Source organism: Barbatula barbatula (genome assembly GCF_947034865.1).
Source record: "Barbatula barbatula genome assembly, chromosome: 22".
NCBI classification, from domain to species: domain Eukaryota; kingdom Metazoa; phylum Chordata; class Actinopteri; order Cypriniformes; family Nemacheilidae; genus Barbatula; species Barbatula barbatula.
In genome coordinates, this window is record NC_136785.1 from 125,582 (window position 1) to 147,069 (window position 21,488).

Genomic DNA, 21,488 nt, shown 5'->3' on the forward strand with positions numbered 1-21,488 from the left:
TGTAAACACTTTGTTGTGTTTGATGCGGCATCTGAATATTTCATGACACTCAACAGAAAACAGCATGTGACAGGCGCGTGTCTTCACTATTGATAATCATACATGTTGATTTTACTTTAGATGTGTCAAACTTGCCCAGATAGCACAATCCATCTGGCTTACGTCTATTTGACATCTGCATTTACATGCGCAATACATATTTTTTTCATCTCAGAGACGTCTGCTAAACATCTGCTGCCTAAAAACATCTGCTAAAGATCTTAGAAAGGGCTGTTGTTCATCCATTCTAAATCATAAACATTTTATAGCAGATGAGCAAACGATGTATTGCAGACGCCATATAGACGTAAACCAGATGTGTGATTTCACAGCAGAATCCAGATCCACACAAGAGTGCGCGTGTAATGAGATCACGGCCCGTGCAGCTCTGTGCGCGCCGCCGGAAGTGAAATGCACGGCGTACTGTCCATGACGTCAGAGTGGCGAGCTCGGAGGCGTGACGTGAGAGCGCGATGACGGATAATGAATGAGATGACAGGAGGAGGCAGATGACAGCAGACTCGTCGACATCTCCACTTCACGTTTGATCGATCTGTGTGGATTTCTATCATTGATCAGCTGAAGTCTGTGTGAGCTGATGGAGGCGGACATGATGTCTCTGCAGCACTTCACCCACGACTGGATGTGATTCTTCCTCGGTGTGGATGTATTTGAGGATTTGTGCAGGAATCTGTCAGATTCACAAGCGCATCATGTCGGACTGAAAACACGCGAAAAACCGCGACATTAAAACACGGACGCATTCACAGAGGAGCCGAGCACGCGCCAGCAAAATGGGGTACGTTACCGTGATTTACTTCGGCTGATGGATGAATTTAACGTTAAAATCAACACGGTCACATATATATATATATAAATCGGAATCCCATATATCGTTTGCACGGCCGTGTACCGCGCCACGGTTTCCACCGATGATACCGCGGCGCGTTGCCGTCGCCAGTCGCGGTATAATTTTGATTGGGGAAAACATTAATTGACATAAAATGCTGTACTCTTCTGATTCAACATCGCGGTACCGTGTGATAACCGATGACATGATGCCCTCTGTCCCCGTCATGGTATCTGTAGCACTTTTGTGATAATGTGCCGTTATCAGCAAATATTCATCCGTGTTGTGTCTCTTTTTATAATGTGATGAAGTAACGGGCCTTTTATTTTCCTGTTGGTGACACAATTCCAGTAGTTGATCAGCATTCGGTTCTGTTCTATAGGAATGATGTCATCAGTGGCTTGTGACATCATCAGCACAGGTGGCTGAATCACAGCTGTATGGACCACAGGGTTCATAGAAGACGACTTGATGTACTGTTACAGTATTAGTGGTGCGTTAATGGTTTACATCTTTATTTCTAGGGATTCACGATCAATTATTGCCGTGTCGTATCCGACGATTAACGGTCGTTTTAATCTTATCGGCATCGGACGATAATTAAATTTAGGCCGATATATTATAGCCGATAAATCATAAATCATTTCCTCTGGTTAAACTTCTTCAGCTGCTCACAGTTCAAATTCAGCACAATTCTGTCTTTCTGTCGTGATCATTATCTTACTGATATTAGCTAAACATTGTTGATGTAGAGACAGTATGTAGATATTTATAAATGTGTCAGTTAAAGGAACAAAAGCATAAAGTGTGAATCAGACTGCTGCTGAATGCTTTCTGTCTGGAGATCTGTTAGACTCGTGGATATTAAGAACACTTCTCTGAGTTGCTCTGGAAGAACATCTATAGTTTGGTTATTAAATAAAAAATATACCAGAACATTTATTCATTTGGCAGATGCTTTTATCCAAAGCGACTTACAGGTAGTTTTATACAGTGTCACATTACTGCAGATCAATCAGGGGTAAGATGTCTTGCTCAAGGGCCCTTCAGTCATGACCTGCTGACACTGAGATTAGAACCTTCTGATCACAAACCCAACGCTCTAACCACCAGGCCACAGCTGACCCCGTCAGTTTGAAAACTAATGGTAACCTTGTTTCTGCAGTGAATGTTTTTAAATAAAAGCAGTCGCCCACTTTTTGCCTTTTGTTTCAGTCAGTGTTATATTCATATTTAGATACTGTATACCGGCCAGTATTTCGGTTATCAGCTTCAAATGTTAAAGAATCATCGGTTATCGTTATCGGTGCATCACTAGTCTGTATTAATGGGTCAGGTACTGACGGAAGAGATGTGTTTTCAGCTGATTATTAAGATGGCTACAGAATCTGCTGATCTTGTAGCAGCGGGCAGATCACTACACAATCCTGGAACAGATTCGGAGACGGTACTGTACATGAGAGTGATTTTTTTACTTTTTGGGAGAGGGCAGGCGTCTAGATGGTGAAGGTACGGGGGTGTCGAACCAGTAGTTTTGTAGGACAAGTGCAAAGCTTTGAATTTGATGTAACCCATAAGGTTACATTCATTGCATTCATGGTTCTGCACATTTGATCAGTCAAACCCATGATCCTAAAGGGGTCCTATGGCGCGAATACGTGTTTTTCTGTGTCTTTGGTATGTTATAAGTTGCTCATGCATGTATTAGACACGTAAAATTGCTAAAATGAAAGTGTGGGATCAAAAGATGCATTCTATGTTAAAGCGTATGCTCACCCAGTTTCAGAGAGGCGGAGCAAAGAGGAGAATCTGCTACTTTTTACCACAACGCATTGTGTTTTTTTTTAGTCTTCATTTACAAGCACTACACACATTCATGATGAGACACAACAACATGCTAGCTATCCACACCAGCAACAATATATTATCTCTCAGCTACCTTACGGTTTTAAAGTGTGAACCAGTGGTGCGCCAATGACACAGACTAATAACAAATACGTTAGGAAATACAGGACAGTAACAAAAAATTTACAAATAACACTTACAAATCAAGGAGCAGGACCGCTAGGTCTCCATCCGTTTTGCCCCCCAAGACCCCTTTAATGTTAATCATGCTCAATAAAATAGAAGTATTAAACAATCAAAACTACAGTAATTAGGGTTTTTTATGATTGACAGATGTCAGTTTTATGAAAAACATAAAAGTAAAATGTTCTTCCTGCAGCTTAAATCTGCTACAGACGTGTGTGTTTGTACTGATGATGATGATGATGATGATGATGTGTTACAGCTCTATGATCTCTGATTGGTTGGATGATGACTGCACTGTGACCTGATGGACAATCTCACCCTTAGCCTGTATTTGTGTGTCTGAGAGAGAGTTCTCTCAGACACACTTTGTGATGTAGTCAAATGTAGCCTCAGTTGTATGATAAGAGCTGATAAGTAGATGACAGAAAATAGAGCAGTGCCGAGCCAATTGTAAGTACAGTACCAAGTCCACTGTAAGTAGAACAAGTACTGCACATAGTTCACTGTAAGTAAAGTAGGTACAGTGCTGAGCCAACTGTAAGTACACCACATAGTCCACTGTAGGTACAAGAAGAACAGTGCTGAGTCCGCTGTTAGTACAGTAAGTACAGAGTCCACTGTTAGTACAGTAAGTGCAGTGTGAGCCCGATGTAAGTACAGTAAATATAGTGCTGAGTCCACTGTTAGTACAGTAAATACAGTACAGAGTCCACTGTTAGTACAGTAAATACAGTACAGAGTCCACTGTTAGTACAGTAAGTGCAGTGTGAGCCCGATGTAAGTACAGTAAATATAGTGCTGAGTCCACTGTTAGTACAGTAAATACAGTACAGAGTCCACTGTTAGTACAGTAAATACAGTACAGAGTCCACTGTTAGTACAGTAAATACAGTACAGAGTCCACTGTTAGTACAGTAAATACAGTACAGAGTCCACTGTTAGTACAGTAAATACAGTACAGAGTCCACTGTTAGTACAGTAAATACAGTACAGAGTTCACTGTTAGTACAGTAAATACAGTACAGAGTCCACTGTTAGTACAGTAAATACAGTACAGAGTCCACTGTTAGTACAGTGAGTGCAGTGCGTAGTCCACTGTTAGTACAGTTAATACAGTACAGAGTAAATACAGTAAATACAGTACAGAGTCCACTGTTAGTACAGTGAGTACAGCACATAGTTCACTGTAAGTACAGTGAGTGCAGCGCGTAGTCCACTGTTAGTACAGTAAATACAGTACAGAGTTCACTGTTAGTACAGTAAATACAGTACAGAGTCCACTGTTAGTACAGTAAATACAGTACAGAGTTCACTGTTAGTACAGTAAATACAGTACAGAGTTCACTGTTAGTACAGTAAATACAGTACAGAGTCCACTGTTAGTACAGTAAATGCAGTACAGAGTCCACTGTTAGTACAGTAAATACAGTACAGAGTCCACTGTTAGTACAGTAAATACAGTACAGAGTTCACTGTTAGTACAGTAAATACAGTACAGAGTCCACTGTTATTACAGTAAATACAGTACAGAGTCCACTGTTAGTACAGTAAATACAGTACAGAGTCCACTGTTAGTACAGTGAGTGCAGTGCTGAGTTCACTGTTAGTGCAGTAAATACAGTACAGAGTTCACTGTTAGTACAGTAAATACAGTACAGAGTCCACTGTTAGTACAGTAAATACAGTACAGAGTCCACTGTTAGTACAGTAAACACAGCACAGAGTCCACTGTTAGTACAGTGAGTGCAGTGCTGAGTTCACTGTTAGTGCAGTAAATACAGTACAGAGTTCACTGTTAGTACAGTAAATACAGTACAGAGTCCACTGTTAGTACAGTAAATACAGTACAGAGTCCACTGTTAGTACAGTGAGTGCAGTGCGTAGTCCACTGTTAGTACAGTTAATACAGTACAGAGTCCACTGTTATTACAGTAAATACAGTACAGAGTCCACTGTTAGTACAGTAAATACAGTACGGAGTCCACTGTTAGTACAGTGAGTGCAGTGCTGAGTTCACTGTTAGTGCAGTAAATACAGTACAGAGTTCACTGTTAGTACAGTAAATACAGTACAGAGTCCACTGTTAGTACAGTAAATACAGTACAGAGTCCACTGTTAGTACAGTGAGTGCAGTGCGTAGTCCACTGTTAGTACAGTTAATACAGTACAGAGTCCACTGTTAGTACAGTAAATACAGTACAGAGTCCACTGTTAGTACAGTAAATACAGTACAGAGTCCACTGTTAGTACAGTAAATACAGTACAGAGTCCACTGTTAGTACAGTAAATACAGTACAGAGTCCACTGTTAGTACAGTAAATACAGTACAGAGTCCACTGTTAGTACAGTAAATACAGTACAGAGTCCACTGTTAGTACAGTAAATACAGTACAGAGTCCACTGTTAGTACAGTGAGTGCAGTGCGTAGTCCACTGTTAGTACAGTTAATACAGTACAGAGTCCACTGTTAGTACAGTAAATACAGTACAGAGTCCACTGTTAGTACAGTGAGTGCAGTGCGTAGTCCACTGTTAGTACAGTTAATACAGTACAGAGTCCACTGTTAGTACAGTAAATACAGTACAGAGTCCACTGTTAGTACAGTAAATACAGTACAGAGTCCACTGTTAGTACAGTGAGTGCAGTGCGTAGTCCACTGTTAGTACAGTTAATACAGTACAGAGTCCACTGTTAGTACAGTAAATACAGTACAGAGTTCACTGTTAGTACAGTAAATACAGTACAGAGTCCACTGTTAGTACAGTGAGTGCAGTGCGTAGTCCACTGTTAGTACAGTAAATACAGTACAGAGTCCACTGTTAGTACAGTAAATACAGTACAGAGTCCACTGTTAGTACAGTAAATACAGTACAGAGTCCACTGTTAGTACAGTAAATACAGTACAGAGTCCACTGTTAGTACAGTGAGTGCAGTGCGTAGTCCACTGTTAGTACAGTTAATACAGTACAGAGTCCACTGTTAGTACAGTAAGTACAGCACATAGTTCACTGTAAGTACAGTGCTAGGGCCACTGTATTGATACTTTTGAGAAGTCAGGTCTGTGACACAGCAGAGGTTTGAGTGGTATTATAGATCAGAACAACACCTCTTGTCTTTCTCTGTGTAGTTCTCTGTTAAATAAGAACTCTCAGTCTCTGTGCTGCAATGTACATTTGAACTCAACACTTCAGCAGCAGTCTGATTCACACTATATGCTTTTGTTCCTTTAACTGACACATTTATAAATATCTACATACTGTCTCTACATCAACAATGTTTAGCTAATATCAGTAAGATAATGATCACGACAGAAAGACAAAATTGTGCTGAATTTGAACTGTGAGCAGCTGAAGAAGTTTAACCAGAGGAAATCATTCATAATTTATCGGCTATAATATATCGGCCTAAATTTAATTTTCATACGATAACATAAAAAATGACCGTTAATAGGCCGATAATTTATCGCCCATCCCTTGTTTTAATGCACACCTTCCAGCCAAACAGATTCGAGTATTCAGACAGACCATGGTATAAGGATGTTTGGAGACTGTTATGAGAGAACTGCACATGAAGAAATTGATTTTTAGTTTTTTACATTGACTGTGTAGCAGTTCGCTGTCATTTAACTTTTGTGAGTTTGCTTATTCACATTTCTGCACGTAGATTCACTGATGTAAAATATGTGTTGTGTGTACAGATGTGACAGCAGTCTGATGTGAACACATCATCATCACTGTGTGTGTGTGTGATGCTTGAGGGTTATCTCAATGCAAATATGAGACATTGATTTTGTGTAACTGTTGAAATGTTCTGTACAGTGGAGGAACAGGGAAACACGCTTTGCATGCTGGGATTTTCATAAATGACTGTGAAGAGCATCCATCAGATAAAATGAGTGATATGCAGCCCTGGACTAAAGCTGTTTCTCTCGCTCTCTCTCTCTCTCTCTCTCTCTCTCTCACTGTCTGTCTGCCTTTGGATAATCCAGGACTCCTTTGTGTGGTGAATGTGGATTGGTGTCGCTCTGTGTCACACATTACTGTTCTTATTGATCACCCCTCACAGAGGAATTGTGGGAAACGGTAGCTGGGGTGTGTGCTGATTTTTCTGATTTGTTGCGTTGAATCGTGGGTCGATTGTGGCGTGGTCATGTTGAGAAGGTCAACGCTTTACTATAAACACACAGAAGTGATTTCTCTGGATTAAAAGCACAATCATGTCAAACTAAAGCTTGTTAAGCAATGCTTTGATTTAGACTTCTTGCTTAATAAATGTGCAGACATCTTAAATGTAATATAATTTAATGTTCAGGATATATACATTATAAGAACACAGTGAATTCACTTAAAAAAGATTTTTCCATCTTTAAATGTTTAGTTTTGCAAATGTGACTGCAGTGCTGAAAAATATGTCTGGACTGTTTCCAGTGTTGTGATGAAATGTTTACCTTTGTCCTCCAGAGAGCAGCCGATCTTCAGCACGAGAGCTCATGTCTTCCAGATCGACCCCAACACCAAAAAGAACTGGGTGCCCACCAGCAAACACGCTGTTACTGTGTCATATTTCTATGACAGCACACGTAACGTCTACCGCATCATCAGTCTGGACGGCACAAAGGTCACAACATTCGTCGAACCTCTTTCTCGCACACACACTTGAATATATGGTTGACGAGGACTCTCCATAGAAGTCATGATTTTTATACTGTTTATTCTATTCCCTAAACCTAACCATCACAGAAAACATTGGGCATTTTTAAACGAACAAAAACATTTTTTTAAGTCATTTTGTGAAGCAAAGACACAGGAAGCCTCCCAGTAAACCATAATTACATTGTTATACACATCTCATTACACACCTTTGTGTCCTTGTAAACCGTATATACACGAACTCGCAAACACACACACACACACACACACACATATACATTTGTTTTCATACATTGTGAGGACTTTTCAAAGACATGTTATAGTGTACAGACTGTAATTGGGTAGTTGACAAATATATTGCACATCTGTCCTATGGTGTTACTGGAAAACTAAATGTTATTAATATTGTCTTATATAATTGTTTATAGTAGAGATGGTCTTCACTGTTGTTGTTTTTTCTTCATTAAGGCAAAATTGCAGTTTATTTGTCAACTACCCATTTTGTATACTGTAACCATCACACAATCCTTTCTGCATTTACACATTAAATAAACATAATTCAATTGGATTTACAAGCTGTTTTTCTCAAGGAGAGCAAAAAATGCACACAAAATCTATAACAACTCCTATTACTATATTTGTGGGGACATTTGGTCACACACACACTGCAGGGTTTACCAGAAACACACACACAGAGGCCCTGTGGAGGGCTGCATAGTTATTTTTGACTGGGTTGGGTTTGGTTGCATAACGCTCACACACACAGATGTGTGTGTGTGTGTGTGTGTGTGTGTGTGTGTACATACCCAAAACTATATTCACTACAAATCTTTACCCAAAATTTATAACAAACACATCTGAGCAAAACCTCACTTTGGGAACTGCAGAACCCCTTAAATATAGTACATACAATTTTTGGTTAAAAGTTATAATTTTAAAATACCTTTATTAAAAAAGGACTTAATCAAATGTGTTTAATTGAAGAACATTTCCAACAATCCTTTGGTGAAGATCAGGTGTGTGTGTAAATGTGACGTTTTGTTTTGTGCAGGCCATCATCAACAGCACCATCACTCCTAACATGACCTTCACCAAAACCTCACACAAGTTTGGTCAGTGGGCCGACAGTCGAGCGAATACGGTGTACGGTCTGGGCTTCTCCTCTGAGGCTCATCTGAGTAAAGTGAGACTCATTCTTATTTCTCTTCTCTTCCTGATCCCCCGTCAGCTTTATAAATCTGTTTGTCTTCTTCATCTCTGTCTGTAGTTTGCAGAAAAGTTTGTGGAATTTAAAGAAGCGGCACGGTTAGCGAAGGAGAAATCTCAGGAGAAGATGGAGTTAACCAGCTCACCGTCACAGGTGCTTTAATAGAACATCACTCAGTACATTCTTCTTCTGTTTTCCTTTTGAAAGCGCATTTACATCCTCGTTCACATTATTTCTCAAGCGCAAGTCTGTTTCGTGTTTTCCGCGTTTTAAGGTAAGAAGTGAATCCCACAAAAACTCAAATTCACCTGAATCTCTTACCCAGAATCCATCTGAACCTTTCCAAAATTGACCAAACGTGAGTGCTTCTCTCTCTCCTCATTTAACCCCTGGAGTCAGCCAGACAGTAACCGCTGTGGTTATGATCATGATGATGATGTTTTTATTTTTCTTGTGATGTCATTTAATGCTGTGAAACACAAACAGACTCGGATCACAGCAAAGGTAAGAATGAATCAGATGAATGTTGAATATCTTCGTACGGTGACTGCACATCTGCACACACGCCTGTGTTCTCCTCATATCTGTCAAGTGTGTTCACTTTATAAATAGACGTGGAGGTGTCATTACAGCGTTAGCTTTCACTTCTGAAGACCACCTTTCTATCTACTACGTGACTTGTTAATGAAATGTTTCACTGAGGATTTAACTGAGGACACCCCTAACAAGACTCATATGGAGATTTGGGTATGGCCGCAGTGTAGGACCGACCCTCAACATTTGTGACACGGACAGAATTTCATGGGAAGAAAAATGTGATGACTTTGATGGTGAACGTGTCAAACTAGCCATCAGACAAAAGATTATCACCTGGGGTCAAATGTGAAATCACAGAGTGTGAACCTGTCTTTGTTCAGAGATGACGTTGATCTGAGATGTTTTACTCTTGTTTCTTACAAATGCACAATGACAACAGTGCTTCCGCGCTAGTGTGGTCATGTTTTCAATCAGGTTCTCCTCTAGCTCTCAGATCTTAAGTGTTTCGCGTGTTGAGAGTGAATGTGAACGTTTGTGATGTGACAGGAATCAGCCACAGATCTTCAGTCTCCTGTGACTCCTGAGAGCATCAACGGAACGGACGAGCGAGCGACACCTGATGCTGTGTTTAACGCTGAGAGTCGCCCAGAGCCCAACGCTGTACCCTTCCCTCACAGGTGACCACTACAACACACAAACATTCATCTTTTTCCACTTCCTGAACAAAATGGAATATTTCATGTGTCAATGAATTTATTCATCCATATTTTATAGTTTGCCACCTTCTCTGGATGCCACAGCAGAATTACATTAAAACACTGTTAGGCAAACATGAAATATGGATGAAAACGCACTTAAATAATTTCTGGTGAAACACAGTTACAGCGAATTTGTGTTTTACTGAAGAATATAAGTATTACTGAAATGTTTTTTGATTATTGATTGACATTTATCAAACGCTTTTACTTTACTGATGGGTCAGATGTTGACGGAAGTGATGTGTCATTTCCAGTGTTGGGTGCAACTAGTTAATAAGTTATTAGTTACTTTAATTTAATCACTTTTCCATTGAAAAAATAAAGTAAGGGATTACTTCACTCTTTTCTGTAGTTGAATTACAGTTACTTCTGATGTAATTAGACTAATTACTTTGTGTAATATGTGTGTGTGCAATAGTGGAATTGACATCAAAATTCAAAGTCTAACTTTAAAATCTGTGATTTAATGTATAATTCTCACATTTGTAATAAACTTTGGTCAGTTAATAATATTACATAATGTAGTTTTAAGTTTATAGAACCGTGTCACATCCATCCTTGAATCACTGAACTAATCAAAGTTGATGTAGGATATAGAAAGTCAGTAGTAATAAGTCGTGAAATACTCTATTGAATATGTCATTAGTAAATTGTAATTAAGATGTTCTTCACGCAGCTCCACGTCCATCACCAAACACTGGGAGGCCGAGCTCGCCGCTCTGAAGGGAAACAACGCCAAACTGACGGCAGCGCTGCTGGAATCCACCGCCAACGTCAAACAGTGGAAACAGCAGCTGGCGGCGTATCAGGACGAGGCCGAGAGACTCCACAAACGCGTGAGAACGTCTGTATAAAATTCACTGAATGATTGATGATGTCATCGAGAATCTCACCGCTCGATCAAATCCTGCCGGATGTCTTCCTGTGAAATATGCGATGGCTTATATGTTGTGTTGTTGTGTGTGACGTCAGGTGACAGAGCTGGAGTGTGTAAGTGCACAAACCAGCATCATCAAAACTCAGAAAACAGAACTGAATCAAACCATCGAGGAGCTGGAGGCTGAACTCAAAGCTAAAGAGCAGGTGAGACTCCAACATCTTCAGCTGCCTGATTGTGAAGCGTCTGAGCTTTGACCTCATTTCATTCCCACAGGAACTGGAGAAACTGAAGGAAGAGGTGGAAAACGCCAACCAGCTGCAAGAGCAGAAAGATTCGCTGGCTCAAAAGTTACAGGTAAACCTGAGCGCTCCGGCGTACGCTGCAGAGTAAAGCACGTGAGAACCAGTGAGTTTGAGTCGTGTGTGTTTGTGTGTTATGTCAGGAGAAAGAGCTGAGGAACACCGAGTTAGAAACTCAGCTGTCCGATCTGGAGCAGCGTCTGGAGAACAGCCAGCTGGAGGGAGAGAGCTTCCGCAAGAGTCTGCGCTCGCTGCTCGACCTGCTGGACGGAAAAATCTTTGAGCTGACGGAACTGCGAGACGCTCTGGCCAAACTCATCGAGAGCGGCAGCAGTTAAACACACATGTCACACCGTCACAAATATTATATAGAGAGTGAGCTGCTGTGATCATCTCACATTCCACATGCATGTTAAACACACACACACCACAGCAGTGCACAAACCCACACATCTAACAGCAGAGCGTAAACAGACACACATTGGACATCACACACACATATTAAAAGGCTGTGTAAACACAGTACTCCAAAACACACACGCCTACGGGTGTATTTGTTTGACACATGCCTGCAAACGCACACTGAACTGTACAGACACACAAACACACACACACTGATCTGTATAGACACACAAATACACACACATTCACAAACACACTGATCTGTACAGAAATACAAACACACACACACGTTCACAAACACACACAGACGTTTACAGACACACACTGATGTGAGGCAGGTTTTACTGCGTCTGCCATGAAGGAAACACTGAACCACAGCAGTTGTGGAAGTTTTGTAGTTGTGTTTCATTATTTCAGCAGCAGGAACCTGATGTTGTACTTTGACTCCTGCTCCGTTTTGCTCACAGAGGTACAAAAGAGAAGATGAAAAATCACCAAACCAATCAATTTTGATAAAAACACTAAAGAAGGAACTATGAATGAAAGGTTTGATTGACAGATCACGTGTGGAGCAGCGTCCAAACATCTCAACATATACAATCCTGCTGGATTGATCGACAAACACGTGGAACTTTATTTACATCAACTGGAAAAAGAACATCCTGAAACTCTTCCATGAATAAACTTCCACAATCTGAGCAATACAAGAGAAACTATGAACTCCAGTGACACTATCAGGTATTTTACACAACTCTTTTCTGAGACATGTACACACACACACACACACACAATGCAAGGATTCTTCAGTGCATATAATTGTCTTTGCTTTCTAAACACTTTTTAAAAATAAATATGACACCTTTTTAGTGCACTTGTTTAAAGGGCCGTTATCAGACATTGAGGTGAAATTGCGGTTTGTTTTGTTGTTTTTTGTGTGCAATGGTTTACTTGATAGGCCTACTGTACCAGTTCTGGTTATTTATTGTAAAGAAATATATATTTAATCACAGTGGTTGCATTTATTCTAGTTATTTCAGGTACAAACATGTTTTCTTCTCTCTTTTCCTTTTTATTATTTACTACTATGTGGACACGGTTGTTTTGATTACGGGGCGCTGGCAGTATTTCTGAACAGAAATTCAAAGGCAAACCTTAAATGTGAATATTTTCCTCTCGTGTCCAGCTGAAGTCGCCTTTGTTACGAGGACATTATTGCCAAAGTCCAGTGATGTTGTGTGTGTGAGATGAGGATTTATTCATGTTTATGTGAAGAACTTTAAGGGCTTTGCAGCAGGTGGGTTTACACACATTGGGCGACTTTATCATCATGACATGATACGAAACATTTGAGAGACTCAATCATTTCAAATCTTGATGGTACAACATGCTGAAACACGTAATTGTAATTATGAGTTTTTAGTCAAATTAAAGAGGAAAATGATTAATTTCTGCAGTGTCCTTATTCTCTTTATAACCTTAAACTGGTGAACAGGCTTTTAGAACAAATATCATTGTTGCTTTGTAAAAACTTATGATATATTTATGTGATAATCATATATACAAGTGAATAACTGATTGTTTGTTAAAACTTAATTCCTCGTGATTGATCGTGAACTGTGCACGTGCGTGTTTAGAGCCTCGTTTTCCTTATATGGTGCAGAGGAAGTTCGCCGGCTGTATTGAATTAAAGCGCGAGCGGTGTGTGGCACTTATCATTGAAATAAAGCGACATTTCATAATCATGTTCAATATCATGCGATCACTGGAAGTAACTTACTTCACTTTTGAAGAACCGTCGAGTGGATTCGTGAATCGTGATCTATTATCTCTGTACATTCTGTGAACATCGTCCCCTCAAGAGTCACGCGCGTGCAGGTAAGTTAATGTTGTACTTTTTTAACGCAGTTTATTATATTTGACTTATTGGAAGAGTTTTCATAAAGAAATTTAGGACTTTCGAATGAACAATTAGCCGAATGTTTTAATGGCCGGAGTTTACGAAAACAAGCATCTTCTTGATACTCACATTTATATTTGGATCTTAATGTATACGGTACTGCTAAAAATATCTCTAAATAAGATATTTGTGTGATGGTTAATGCATAACTGTGCACCTTTGAGTAAAAGCCTCACAAGATTAGGAAAAGATTTCGCCTTTAAATGTACACAAACATTATTGTCTTCGGCTCATCACGTGACCTGGGCTGCTCACTGGCGCCGCCCGGCGGTCAGAAGGCGAATCTGTAATGCACGCGTACTGTTAAACGGTCACATATAGAACATGATGCAATGCAGAGTACTGTTAAACGGTCACATATAGAACATGATGAAATGCAGAGTACTGTTAAACGGTCACATATAGAACATGATGAAATGCAGAGTACTGTTAAACGGTCACATATAGAACATGATGAAATGCACGCGTACTGTTAAACGGTCACATATAGAACATGATGAAATGCAGAGTACTGTTAAACGGTCACATATAGAACATGATGAAATGCAGAGTACTGTTAAACGGTCACATATAGAACATGATGAAATGCAGAGTACTGTTAAACGGTCACATATAGAACATGATGAAATGCAGAGTACTGTTAAACGGTCACATATAGAACATGATGAAATGCACGCGTACTGTTAAACGGTCACATATAGAACATGATGAAATGCAGAGTACTGTTAAACGGTCACATATAGAACATGATGAAATGCACGCATACTGTTAAACGGTCACATATAGAACATGATGAAATGCAGAGTACTGTTAAACGGTCACATATAGAACATGATGAAATGCAGAGTACTGTTAAACGGTCACATATAGAACATGATGAAATGCAGAGTACTGTTAAACGGTCACATATAGAACATGATGAAATGCAGAGTACTGTTAAACGGTCACATATAGAACATGATGAAATGCAGAGTACTGTTAAACGGTCACATATAGAACATGATGCAATGCAGAGTACTGTTAAACGGTCACATATAGAACATGATGAAATGCACGCATACTGTTAAACGGTCACATATAGAACATGATGAAATGCAGAGTACTGTTAAACGGTCACATATAGAACATGATGAAATGCACGCATACTGTTAAACGGTCACATATAGAACATGATGAAATGCACGCATACTGTTAAACGGTCACATATAGAACATGATGAAATGCAGAGTACTGTTAAACGGTCACATATAGAACATGATGAAATGCGGAGTACTGTTAAACGGTCACATATAGAACATGATGAAATGCGGAGTACTGTTAAACGGTCACATATAGAACATGATGAAATGCACGCATACTGTTAAACGGTCACATATAGAACATGATGAAATGCAGAGTACTGATAAACGGTCACATATAGAACATGATGAAATGCGGAGTACTGTTAAACGGTCACATATAGAACATGATGAAATGCACGCATACTGTTAAACGGTCACATATAGAACATGATGAAATGCACGCATACTGTTAAACGGTCACATATAGAACATGATGAAATGCAGAGTACTGATAAACGGTCACATATAGAACATGATGAAATGCAGAGTACTGTTAAACGGTCACATATAGAACATGATGAAATGCGGAGTACTGTTAAACGGTCACATATAGAACATGATGAAATGCGGAGTACTGTTAAACGGTCACATATAGAACATGATGAAATGCACGCATACTGTTAAACGGTCACATATAGAACATGATGAAATGCAGAGTACTGTTAAACGGTCACATATAGAACATGATGAAATGCAGAGTACTGTTAAACGGTCACATATAGAACATGATGAAATGCAGAGTACTGTTAAACGGTCACATATAGAACATGATGAAATGCACGCATACTGTTAAACGGTCACATATAGAACATGATGCAATGCAGAGTACTGTTAAACGGTCACATATAGAACATGATGAAATGCAGAGTACTGTTAAACGGTCACATATAGAACATGATGAAATGCAGAGTACTGTTAAACGGTCACATATAGAACATGATGAAATGCACGCGTACTGTTAAACGGTCACATATAGAACATGATGAAATGCAGAGTACTGTTAAACGGTCACATATAGAACATGATGAAATGCAGAGTACTGTTAAACGGTCACATATAGAACATGATGAAATGCAGAGTACTGATAAACGGTCACATATAGAACATGATGAAATGCAGAGTACTGTTAAACGGTCACATATAGAACATGATGAAATGCAGAGTACTGTTAAACGGTCACATATAGAACATGATGAAATGCAGAGTACTGTTAAACGGTCACATATAGAACATGATGAAATGCAGAGTACTGTTAAACGGTCACATATAGAACATGATGAAATGCAGAGTACTGTTAAACGGTCACATATAGAACATGATGCAATGCAGAGTACTGTTAAACGGTCACATATAGAACATGATGAAATGCACGCATACTGTTAAACGGTCACATATAGAACATGATGAAATGCACGCATACTGTTAAACGGTCACATATAGAACATGATGAAATGCAGAGTACTGTTAAACGGTCACATATAGAACATGATGAAATGCGGAGTACTGTTAAACGGTCACATATAGAACATGATGAAATGCGGAGTACTGTTAAACGGTCACATATAGAACATGATGAAATGCACGCATACTGTTAAACGGTCACATATAGAACATGATGAAATGCAGAGTACTGATAAACGGTCACATATAGAACATGATGAAATGCGGAGTACTGTTAAACGGTCACATATAGAACATGATGAAATGCACGCATACTGTTAAACGGTCACATATAGAACATGATGAAATGCACGCATACTGTTAAACGGTCACATATAGAACATGATGAAATGCAGAGTACTGATAAACGGTCACATATAGAACATGATGAAATGCAGAGTACTGTTAAACGGTCACATATAGAACATGATGAAATGCGGAGTACTGTTAAACGGTCACATATAGAACATGATGAAATGCGGAGTACTGTTAAACGGTCACATATAGAACATGATGAAATGCACGCATACTGTTAAACGGTCACATATAGAACATGATGAAATGCAGAGTACTGTTAAACGGTCACATATAGAACATGATGAAATGCACGCATACTGTTAAACGGTCACATATAGAACATGATGAAATGCACGCATACTGTTAAACGGTCACATATAGAACATGATGAAATGCAGAGTACTGATAAACGGTCACATATAGAACATGATGCAATGCAGAGTACTGTTAAACGGTCACATATAGAACATGATGAAATGCACGCGTACTGTTAAACGGTCACATATAGAACATGATGCAATGCAGAGTACTGTTAAACGGTCACATATAGAACATGATGAAATGCAGAGTACTGTTAAACGGTCACATATAGAACATGATGCAATGCAGAGTACTGTTAAACGGTCACATATAGAACATGATGAAATGCACGCATACTGTTAAACGGTCACATATAGAACATGATGAAATGCACGCATACTGTTAAACGGTCACATATAGAACATGATGAAATGCAGAGTACTGTTAAACGGTCACATATAGAACATGATGAAATGCAGAGTACTGTTAAACGGTCACATATAGAACATGATGAAATGCACGCATACTGTTAAACGGTCACATATAGAACATGATGCAATGCAGAGTACTGTTAAACGGTCACATATAGAACATGATGAAATGCAGAGTACTGTTAAACGGTCACATATAGAACATGATGAAATGCAGAGTACTGTTAAACGGTCACATATAGAACATGATGAAATGCAGAGTACTGTTAAACGGTCACATATAGAACATGATGAAATGCACGCATACTGTTAAACGGTCACATATAGAACATGATGAAATGCACGCATACTGTTAAACGGTCACATATAGAACATGATGAAATGCAGAGTACTGTTAAACGGTCACATATAGAACATGATGAAATGCGGAGTACTGTTAAACGGTCACATATAGAACATGATGAAATGCGGAGTACTGTTAAACGGTCACATATAGAACATGATGAAATGCACGCATACTGTTAAACGGTCACATATAGAACATGATGAAATGCAGAGTACTGATAAACGGTCACATATAGAACATGATGAAATGCGGAGTACTGTTAAACGGTCACATATAGAACATGATGAAATGCACGCATACTGTTAAACGGTCACATATAGAACATGATGAAATGCACGCATACTGTTAAACGGTCACATATAGAACATGATGAAATGCAGAGTACTGATAAACGGTCACATATAGAACATGATGAAATGCAGAGTACTGTTAAACGGTCACATATAGAACATGATGAAATGCGGAGTACTGTTAAACGGTCACATATAGAACATGATGAAATGCGGAGTACTGTTAAACGGTCACATATAGAACATGATGAAATGCACGCATACTGTTAAACGGTCACATATAGAACATGATGAAATGCAGAGTACTGTTAAACGGTCACATATAGAACATGATGAAATGCACGCATACTGTTAAACGGTCACATATAGAACATGATGAAATGCACGCATACTGTTAAACGGTCACATATAGAACATGATGAAATGCAGAGTACTGATAAACGGTCACATATAGAACATGATGCAATGCAGAGTACTGTTAAACGGTCACATATAGAACATGATGAAATGCACGCGTACTGTTAAACGGTCACATATAGAACATGATGCAATGCAGAGTACTGTTAAACGGTCACATATAGAACATGATGAAATGCAGAGTACTGTTAAACGGTCACATATAGAACATGATGCAATGCAGAGTACTGTTAAACGGTCACATATAGAACATGATGAAATGCACGCATACTGTTAAACGGTCACATATAGAACATGATGAAATGCACGCATACTGTTAAACGGTCACATATAGAACATGATGAAATGCAGAGTACTGTTAAACGGTCACATATAGAACATGATGAAATGCAGAGTACTGTTAAACGGTCACATATAGAACATGATGAAATGCACGCATACTGTTAAACGGTCACATATAGAACATGATGCAATGCAGAGTACTGTTAAACGGTCACATATAGAACATGATGAAATGCAGAGTACTGTTAAACGGTCACATATAGAACATGATGAAATGCAGAGTACTGTTAAACGGTCACATATAGAACATGATGAAATGCACGCGTACTGTTAAACGGTCACATATAGAACATGATGAAATGCAGAGTACTGTTAAACGGTCACATATAGAACATGATGAAATGCAGAGTACTGTTAAACGGTCACATATAGAACATGATGAAATGCACGCGTACTGTTAAACGGTCACATATAGAACATGATGCAATGCAGAGTACTGTTAAACGGTCACATATAGAACATGATGAAATGCACGCATACTGTTAAACGGTCACATATAGAACATGATGAAATGCAGAGTACTGTTAAACGGTCACATATAGAACATGATGAAATGCGGAGTACTGTTAAACGGTCACATATAGAACATGATGAAATGCACGCATACTGTTAAACGGTCACATATAGAACATGATGAAATGCACGCATACTGTTAAACGGTCACATATAGAACATGATGAAATGCAGAGTACTGATAAACGGTCACATATAGAACATGATGAAATGCAGAGTACTGATAAACGGTCACATATAGAACATGATGCAATGCAGAGTACTGTTAAACGGTCACATATAGAACATGATGAAATGCACGCGTACTGTTAAACGGTCACATATAGAACATGATGCAATGCAGAGTACTGTTAAACGGTCACATATAGAACATGATGAAATGCAGAGTACTGTTAAACGGTCACATATAGAACATGATGAAATGCAGAGTACTGTTAAACAGTCACATATAGAACATGATGCAATGCAGAGTACTGTTAAACGGTCACATATAGAACATGATGAAATGCACGCATACTGTTAAACGGTCACATATAGAACATGATGAAATGCACGCATACTGTTAAACGGTCACATATAGAACATGATGAAATGCAGAGTACTGTTAAACGGTCACATATAGAACATGATGAAATGCAGAGTACTGTTAAACGGTCACATATAGAACATGATGAAATGCACGCATACTGTTAAACGGTCACATATAGAACATGATGCAATGCAGAGTACTGTTAAACGGTCACATATAGAACATGATGAAATGCACGCATACTGTTAAACGGTCACATATAGAACATGATGAAATGCAGAGTACTGTTAAACGGTCACATATAGAACATGATGAAATGCACGCGTACTGATAAACGGTCACATATATAACATGATGAAATGCGGAGTACTGTTAAACGGTCACATATAGAACATGATGAAATGCAGAGTACTGTTAAACGGTCACATATATAACATGATGAAATGCGGAGTACTGTTAAACGGTCACATATAGAACATGATGCAATGCAGAGTACTGTTAAATGGTCACATATAGAACATGATGAAATGCGGAGTACTGTTAAACGGTCACATATAGAACATGATGCAATGCAGAGTACTGTTAAACGGTCACATATAGAACATGATGAAATGCACGCGTACTGATAAACGGTCACATATAGAACATGATGAAATGCACGCATACTGTTAAACGGTCACAAATAGAACATGATGAAATGCAGAGTACTGTTAAACGGTCACATATAGAACATGATGAAATGCAGAGTACTGTTAAACGGTCACATATAGAACTTGATGAAATGCACGCGTACTGTTAAACGGTCACATATAGAACATGATGAAATGCAGAGTACTGTTAAACGGTCACATATAGAACATGATGAAATGCACGCATACTGTTAAACGGTCACATATAGAACATGATGAAATGCACGCATACTGTTAAACGGTCACATATAGAACATGATGCAATGCAGAGTACTGTTAAACGGTCACATATAGAACATGATGAAATGCACGCATACTGTTAAACGGTCACATATAGAACATGATGAAATGCACGCGTACTGTTAAACGGTCACATATAGAACATGATGCAATGCAGAGTACTGTTAAACGGTCACATATAGAACATGATGCAATGCAGAGTACTGTTAAACGGTCACATATAGAACATGATGAAATGCAGAGTACTGTTAAACGGTCACATATAGAACATGATGAAATGCACGCATACTGTTAAACGGTCACATATAGAACATGATGCAATGCAGAGTACTGTTAAACGGTGACATATAGAACATGATGCAATGCAGAGTACTGTTAAACGGTCACATATAGAACATGATGAAATGCGGAGTACTGTTAAACGGTCACATATAGAACATGATGAAATGCAGAGTACTGTTAAACGGTCACATATAGAACATGATGAAATGCGGAGTACTGTTAAACGGTCACATATAGAACATGATGAAATGCGGAGTACTGTTAAACGGTCACATATAGAACATGATGAAATGCACGCGTACTGTTAAACGGTCACATATAGAACATGATGAAATGCAGAGTACTGTTAAACGGTCACATATAGAACATGATGCAATGCAGAGTACTGTTAAACGGTCACATATAGAACATGATGCAATGCAGAGTACTGTTAAACGGTCACATATAGAACATGATGAAATGCACGCGTACTGATAAACGGTCACATATAGAACATGATGAAATGCGCGCGTACTGAATGTAATGCACACATACTGTTAAACAGTCACATCTATAACATGATGTAATGCAGAGTATTCAGTGAGTCTAGTGCTGTACACACTGCGGTTAGAGAAAAGTCACACACCAGCAGCAGTTTGTTTT

The 21,488-nt window shown here is 39.0% G+C and overlaps 1 protein-coding gene across 2 annotated transcripts; it reads left to right on the forward strand.

Moving 5' to 3' along the window:
- Nucleotides 1-456: 456 nt before the first annotated feature.
- On the forward strand, nt 457-13,101 carry homer1 (homer scaffold protein 1). 2 transcript variants are annotated; one of them, XM_079485881.1, is made up of 10 exons: nt 457-838; nt 7,381-7,537; nt 8,621-8,752; nt 8,837-8,929; nt 9,263-9,280; nt 9,860-9,990; nt 10,748-10,907; nt 11,044-11,154; nt 11,225-11,305; nt 11,394-13,101. In XM_079485881.1, exons 1-10 carry the CDS (start codon nt 834-836, stop codon nt 11,586-11,588), a joined length of 1,083 nt encoding a protein of 360 aa, XP_079342007.1. In that variant the 5' UTR covers nt 457-833; the 3' UTR covers nt 11,589-13,101. The 2 variants fall into 2 exon arrangements, with proteins under 2 accessions (XP_079342007.1, XP_079342008.1); XM_079485882.1 differs by lacking the exon at nt 9,263-9,280 and having other exon boundaries at nt 471-838.
- Nucleotides 13,102-21,488: the final 8,387 nt, after the last annotated feature.